Raw genomic sequence first — 8573 nt, forward strand, 5'->3', positions numbered from 1 at the left:
ACTTTAATTTTGTCACCATTGCGTATTCAATACAAATACACACATTCTTTTCTTCTCTTTCCCTACTCTCTCTCTCTCTCTCTCTCTCTCTCTCTCTTTCTCTTTCTATTCTTCTTTTCCACTCAGTTTCCTTTTTCTTAAATTTTAAATATTCATATGATTAAATACGTTTCTATTATATAAATTTTTAAATACTAACTATAAGAATAAAAGAAAAATATATATGTATATTTATTTAAATACATTATTTATATTCAAAATTAGAGAGGAAAAATTGTAACGATATTTTGACTTGATCGCTGTTTCGTAACAAATTAAAGACTCGTTTGAGACTCTCGCCGTAAAAAGAAAACAGCGACGCTCTGTCACTCAGGATCTTGCAGGTGCTGTCAAAAAGCGTGTCGTCGCTTTGTGCATGATAGATACGCTACTTGCTGGATTAACGCTGGGGGATGCCGGATAAACAAGGAAGTGCATGATAGGTGTAGAGGCTTTTCTAGAGGCTTTTGACTAAGATCACGTAGTGGGTATTCTGTGGCAAGGTTTGCGGAAACGGCGCTGGGGGCGGCCGCTCTGGTGGCACCTGGGATCGAGGAACCGACGAACACCGCTTCCGGCAGCAACGAGGACGAGGATGAGACGCCCCTCGATCCCGTCGTCGTCATCTCCAATGACAAGAGCACGGAATTCTTTTTAGCCACGGTCGTCGAAGAAGCAGCGTAAGAATTTCATCATATCTTCTTATCACTCGTTCCTCCTCATCTCCGTCGCACATCCCGATCGGAAGAAAGATGTCGGAATTTTCTTTCAATGATATCGAATCGCATTGTCATGACGTTGTGCGACGCGACTCGTCATAGCGATCATTGATGCAAAAATTGCGTTGTCTCTGAAATAGTTACCGTCTTTCAAATCGTTAACATCGCTTAATTTAAAATGTGCACCTTTTGCGATAACAGTTCGATATAAAATCGAGTGATCAAAGAATATCATTTCGTAAAATATATGATTGATTTACGATAAATTGCACTCGATATTAAGTATTCATCTCAATTATTGTAAATTTAGTCAATAACTCAGTCATTAATTCATTAACTTTCGTACAAGTTATTTTAAAATAATATAAAATTTTATACTTTTTTATTTACAACATTATTAAAAACGATATTGCATTGAATGAAGAGAAATAGCATTTTTATATTATCTAAATACTTTTAACTCAAAATGATAAATATCCTTAATACATTAAATAAATTATAAAATTAAATTTATTTTATGTATATCAAGGGAATGTCAAAATTAATTTTAAAACGACCTGAATAACGAAAGGCACTGAATAACCAAGATACAACTTCTCTTTCTATCTGCTTTTGCTGATTTCCGAGAAATAAAACGTTAAAAAGTCTTAGATGTCTGAAAGGCAAATGAGATGATTATATGATATTCTATTCACCTGTAAAGAAGAGAAGTAGAGAAATGTTCGCGTTCTTTTCATTATGCGCTGTTTGAAATGACCTGATCTGAGGTTCTGCGAATCATCATCACACGAAGTAACTTGTCTTTCTGTTTAGTTCTTCTTGGTTACGACTCACAATTTGAGAAAAGTACGAAATGCGAAATTGAAAGAGGATTAAAAGAGCTTATTGATGCTAAATTAAATTTTCTTTGTGTAACTTGACCTACATATATATTTAGCAGAATTCCATCAAATGAACTCAATCAAATGAATTCCACGAACTTTTCGGATGCTATTATTTCCTACTTAACGTATAGCAAATGAGATTCGCGAAATTTCACTTAAAGGAATTTTAGCAAGTTGCACGAAAGAAAGAGCAATCCGTTAAATAAAATGGACAAATAAAAAGACGCGCGTAGTGAATTACACAATTATTTTCCTACTTTTTCTGAAGATTTCGAAGCGACACGGAAAAGCTTTGAGTCAATCAAAAGTTTTGATCTGCCGTTTAATTGGCCAATTGGGAGTTCTCAATTAAGAGGATATTACTTTTGCCGCGCGTATCGCAAAGTTTTGCGGGTTTATATCTCTTCTGCTTCGAGTCCTCTTCAGATTACATGTAACGTGAGAATAATTGCAGATTTCCTTCAAGTAAGAGGTGATTATTGTTTCAGACTATTTCTGCTTGTCCAAAGTATAATGTAATAATATACCTGTAGTAGCGAAATAAATTATCAAGTTACAAAAGTTATTTTCAGTTTTATATAATATATATAAAACGGAAAGAACGGTTACTTAAGTAAAAATTTAGTTTTAATTCGAGTTGTTAATCTAAAAATAATTTTGTTAATGTATTAAAATAATTATGTAGGACACTCAAGCTAATTGCTAGAATATAAAAACTTTTTGCAACATTGCTCATTATACTTGAGTTCCTACATAATTATTTTGAATGTGATTCAACAAAATTATTTTCAGATCTGTACCTATTTAGCTAAATTTTAAATATTTCATCGAAATAGTTTTTTATGTATTGTTTATATTTTTTTTCTGTCGTGTTCAGAAAATCAATTTCGCATTTTTTACAAAGAAATTAAAAACACGTTTCCTTAAACATCTTGGATAATCATTTTTTTTTCAATTTATTTTTTTCTTGTTCTTTGAAAGAACATCAGTTTTTTCCTTTTTTAAAAGCACTTTTTGGTAATTCGTCTCGAATGGATAAAGAAGCGAAGACAATTCAGAGCGACGTCGGAACTTCGCTCGATCGGAAAACTCGGACAGGAAGTCACGTCGATATTTGGGACTGATAAGTTGAACGTTCAAAAGTTCTTGTGCGTTGGACTATAGGGTGAAACAAAAAAAATCCGTGAATTGGAGGAAAGAGAATGAATGAGAGGTTGAATCGCGAAAAGCCGATGATCTTGTAATTGTTTTCTTCGTTTTCTACATAATCGCAATGGATGTCACTCGGAGTTATACGAAAGTCTGCTCTCTCTCCTTCTCTTTCTTTTCCTCCCCCTCCCCCCCCCTCCTCTCTCTCTCTCTTTCTCTCTGTGTGTGTGTCCAAAACTCTATTCAAAACCTGTGCACAATACTAGTTTAACGGAAACTCGTCGCTCTGATGATAATCCGGAAATTCGCGAGCTAATCGCGATGGAGTGGCCTCTGTATTGGCATCTACAACAATTTGCATGTAGCCACTCGCGTTACTTTTAAAAATGAGCAATCAACTCGCGGGCATTTCACGGTTAATTGGATTATATATTTTCAGCGCTAAAATAATATTGTCACATATTTTAGGACGCGTGAGACTTCGAGTTGTTATGAAATTATTTTTGCATGAGGTATAATTTATCATTATCCTTAAACTTAATCGCATCCATATTTTTAGTTACACTTTTAAAAAATTATATGAAAAAGAAAAAGAAGAAATATAATATCATCTTTGTGGTGGAAAGTTATATATGGTTTATTATTTTAAAATTATACATATAAAAATGATTACACAATTATTTTAATATATTAATTAAACAATAATTTATATTAAACTCCAGTAAAAAGAGATTAAAGCTATTCTTTTATATATATAATATAATAAATTGAATCTCGTTGTATACTTATTTAGAATGGTTTTTCTGTAGTCTTGCCTTTGAAAGATGTAAAACCCATTTGCATGACGTACTAGGGTTCTATTCTTGCACATATGAATAATTTTCGCATACGAAAATGACAATTTCTTAATTGTGATTGGTCGATTGTATACAGAATTGCTATTTTTGTATGTGATATTTGTTTAAGAATAGGGCCCCTGTTTCTTAACTCATATTGATCTGTTAAATAAATTCCCCAATTCCTCATAATGTTTTCCTAAAAAGATTTCATATTATTATTTTTTGGTCGGGTCAAGATCACAATATCGACTGACGAAATCTCGAAATGTATAGGAACGCAAAAATTCAAATACAAAATTTAATATCTAGAAAAAATAAAACTCGTAGTTATGAATGAGAAAGATCACAACTATCATTTAAAGTTTAATTTTATATCGAACATCGAATGATGACAGCAAAAAAATATTGCATTATATGATATTTTTGAAGATATTGTCCGTAATAATTTTGAATGCAAAAATATAATTTCGTGATAATATTGAAAAAGAAATAATTTATACAAGGATATCATGTAAAATTTCTGAAAGCTATCTTTATTTCTATATTGTACAGTAACTTTTACGTTTCTGTCACGAAATTTCGAACTTCTAATTCCGGATTTAATTGTATCTGGTGATGCGGGTTGTAAACTCTACGAAGCAGATGAATACCGGGATTGTCTGACACTCGAATGACAGTTGTCGTTTTAGCGCGGTGGCACAGGCTCAGCTGACTGGAACACCACATGTACAGCGGCAGGATTCCAGTGGATACGACGTCGCAGCGAGTAGCACGATGATTCACGAGCCACTCGAGACAAATTCAAGCCCAAGCCCGAATCCGCGGATTACTTCGGGCCCGCCGTCCTCATCGACTTCGTCGTCGCCTCCGCCGACACGAGGTCCGACCAGCGTGTCTTCTTCGACACAGACGAAGAGGAACGGTAATAATGGCGGTGCGAACAAGCAAGAGCTGAAGCGGCTGAAGAGCGCTGGCTCGCTCCTACCGCTGCAGCTCGCGAGGACGCCAAGCGTACTGTCGTCCTCCTGCAAGAAAGATCGGAAAAACGCATCGGCCGGGTCGAGGTTCACAATATATAAGGCCAACAAGGCTAGTAAAAAGAAAAGGGAGAAAAGCTCAGCCAAGAAAGAGCGCAAGGCTACGAAAACTCTGGCGATCGTGTTAGGTAAGTTACGCGCGTGGCGCTGCTTTAATAAATAGCTCAGCTCGATCCGTCTTACATCTATTATTGATGAGACTCACAGACTTGCGAGTTAGAAGCGAGAATCAGAAAGAACGACGGTACTATAAATGGATATATGTGAAAGTCTGAACAGGGTTAGGCGGATATAGGCAAGTGATTTAAAAACATCGAACGATTGGGAGATTAGTTACATGTTCAACATGATAATTCGATAGGATCAAATGATTTATTTATCTCTGTAACTATTTATCGCGAGTAATAAATAAGTGGCAATAAAATATCCATACGAAACTATTTTTACTATTGTAGACTTACCTACTTAAATATTGAAACATTGAAATCAATATTAAGAAATATCGTGAAGAATGTAGGTATTTTTACAAAGAAAAAGTACAAAAATCTCGATATTATTATTAAGAAATTCTATAACTTGTTTCGAATAAAATCCACAGTGAGGTTAAATGAAAGAGAATTAAGTGGATTATAGTTTGTACTTTACAAGAAATATTTCTGATACATAAAACATCAAAGGATAAGTTAATAACAGACGCTGTAAGTTTCTGAAGTCCTTAATGTGTTAAAATTGTTAACAAAACGTATTTTGCAAACTGAGGGAAATATTAAAGTATAAATATTTAAGGTATATACTTGCTTTGTAGAAAATTGTAATAGTTAATTTAGAACGCATTTCATAATTTCCGACAATAAACATTATAATTATTTTATATATATATATATATATTATAATATATATTATAAAAAGGAGGAATAGGGATATAAAGTCAAATTGCATTATTAATCTTTATTGTATATTAAACTCTCCGATTTTTATTAAAATGAAGATAGTTTCTATATAATAAGATTTTCTTATAATTTCTTTTTTTTAAATGTTTTTGTTTAAAATATTAAATTAAATACGCAACAAAATTTAAAATAATTAATAGAGCGATAACAATGAAAGTATAATTTATATATATCGAGTTTTCATTAGGTATAGAATTTATATTAAATTTTTGTATTATTTTGTATTTAAGATATAATTATTAGAGAAAGAATAAGCATTTATTGACATGTATATAGTATATCGTTATAATTAAAATTGTATAAGTCAGAAATTATAAGAACGTTAAGAGATGTATTTTATAAAGTAAATAATCATACGTCACTTATTGAAATAATTATTTCGATCAATGTTATAAATGTCACAGGTGTCTTTCTAATATGCTGGGTGCCATTCTTCACTTGCAACATCATGGATGCAATCTGCACGAAGCTGACGAAGGCTTGTCAACCTGGTGTTACAGCCTTCATCATCACTTCCTGGTTGGGCTACATGAACAGCTTTGTGAATCCTGTAATATACACTGTGTTCAACCCCGAATTCCGTAAGGCCTTCCGCAAGCTGATCAGTATATAAGCGTGCAATTCACCTTCTACCGCTGAAGAAGAAACACGGGACAGCAAACGTAACTCGGTGTAAATTGTCGTATTTGTGATGTAACAACAAGACTGTAGGCACTCGGCAAACTTGCAACAGGTACTGTTGTTCTTGTATTTGAAATCTCAACAGCTGCATTTGCCTATCGATTTTCGCGTTCCGTCGCGTGTCAATCGTTTTCCAAGCGAATAAGAAAAGCCGAGACTCACGAAATATTTTCCATTTTAAAACTCTTAGAAAATACGGTTTGCGATATGAAGAGACAAATAACATTATTTCCAATAAACGTCATACATGATTTTTATGCATTCCATAAAAATAATTTATGAAGATTACAAAAGTTATTAAAATAAAAATGGAAGTAAAAATTGATATTTTTATTTAATGAAATGAATTTTCTGCTTGTACGTAGTATAATATATATATTTAAATATTAATAATATTTTTTCAAATTTATGAGACATTCATAAGACGGATTAATGTACAATATATTTGAAAATATTACCTGTTAATCATGTTGACGTAAAAAGAAGAAGATATTTCTTCATGTATACATAAAATTGACACGCGATCAGACAGCGAAAATTGTTGTATTCGTTGTATCGCAGCAATGATTCATCGCGTTCACGTGCGTGAAAATGCGTGCACTGTGATATCGAACTATCGTGGCATGACGCGCTGTATGGAGGACACACACGTGCGCTAGAAATACACGTGCATGAACGTTAAAGTTGAATTCTCGCACGAGCAGCTCAAGTAATTGCTAAGTAAGGCTTTGCGAAGCGAAAGCAAATACACCGCGTCGATCAACCGCACTGTATCGCGCAAATTAGCAGGAAATTTAGATAATCTGTACAAATCACATACAGCAAACGTTTACGGCGCCCAAAGGACTCATCAAAGACGGGCTCTATGTCGAGATGTAATAATCGCGCGTTCACAAGAGTGATTACACTCTTGGAAGGTAATTTAAGTTCGCGAAAGCAAATAATAATGAGATCCGCGCGAGAGGAAGAGGCACAGAGAGTGCGGAGGGTTAAAGTTGTTAGAAGTGTATTTATTATGCGAGCATATATTACACATTACACGTCTCCATCTGGATGATTAAGTACGCCGTGACAGTATTAACGTAGGATATAAGTTATAGCAATATTTTTTTTCGCTCAAAGCAAAAGCAGCCGAGATCGCTATTTGTATGACGATACGTAGAAACACGCTATACAACTCGCGTTTCGCAGTGTAATTGTATGTATTTATATTTCGGTACATGTAAAAAAAGAAAGAGAGGAAGGGAGAGAAAGAGAGTGAAAGAAAGAGAGAATGAGAGAGAAAAAAATATATATATATCGTATATATATTACTTATACATATGTTACATAAATAAAGTTATGTCCTTTCACGATATACAGGGTGACATCAAGTATGAGAAGCTTTAGGACAACACGGAAGATTAACTTTTGAAAACAGTGTACTTTGGACTAACTTGAATGCTCATTTACATGTTATCAAATGTCGAAGAATATCATAATTTCTGAGTTAGAAAAACATTTTTTTAGAGCCTGTGCATCGAGAATAAGATATTTTTCTGAACGTGGGAATATTTAAGAGAGAGATGTAGGGCTTTATTGGGCTTTTAGGATCATAATTTTTATTTTCATGAAAACACATGTTTTTCGAAAAAAAAATATAAATTTGCTCTTAAATTACCTTTTAAGAAAGAGTTTTTTTGATATTTTAAAAACTTTAAAACTTTGAAAACGCTAGTCTCTCTCTCGATATTTATATATGAGTTTCTCAGGGTTTCTCAATTTAGCGCTCCCATCATTTTACATTAATATTATAATAAATGTGAATATAAATCTATTATATTCAGTTCTACACACTTTTATTTTGTTGAAGTCACGGAATGATTATTAACTTTCAACATCTTTTTAACGAAACAATTAAATGAATACACAATTAAATGAATAATATAGTAGTTGAATCACAATCAAACTGTGGCAGCATCAATTTCTTAAAAATCAAATCGCGTAAGCGAATGTTTTATAAGACATATTCAGAGTTTATATTGATGAGGCAGTCAAATTCATGCTTTATATGAAGTTATATTTTATCGATATATCTGTTTTTATTTTAATTTATTTATTAATTTCACTTATTTTATTTTCCCAGAATTTCTCTAATTTTATTAAGTAATAAAATTTGCACATTTCGAACATCCTATATTACGGATATTCCTCTTCTGAATAGTAAAGAGGATTTTGTGTCGAGTTACGTCACTCATCTGCAAAGTATTTATATTTATAGTAAGCAACTAATGCA

At 33.0% G+C, this 8573-nt stretch overlaps 1 protein-coding gene across 1 annotated transcript in view; it reads left to right on the forward strand.

The window, feature by feature from the left end:
- LOC105617319 (dopamine D2-like receptor) overlaps window positions 1–6230 on the forward strand; it is a 131449-nt gene extending 125219 nt beyond the window's left edge. The window contains exons 5-7 of the mRNA XM_012198886.1: window positions 516–719; window positions 4308–4795; window positions 6022–6230. Of these exons, the coding sequence (XP_012054276.1) occupies window positions 516–719; window positions 4308–4795; window positions 6022–6230 (901 nt within the window). The remainder of the gene's footprint in view (window positions 1–515; window positions 720–4307; window positions 4796–6021) is intronic.
- Window positions 6231–8573: the final 2343 nt, after the last annotated feature.

This window comes from Atta cephalotes (genome assembly GCF_000143395.1).
Source record: "Atta cephalotes unplaced genomic scaffold scaffold00012, whole genome shotgun sequence".
NCBI lineage: Eukaryota > Metazoa > Arthropoda > Insecta > Hymenoptera > Formicidae > Atta > Atta cephalotes.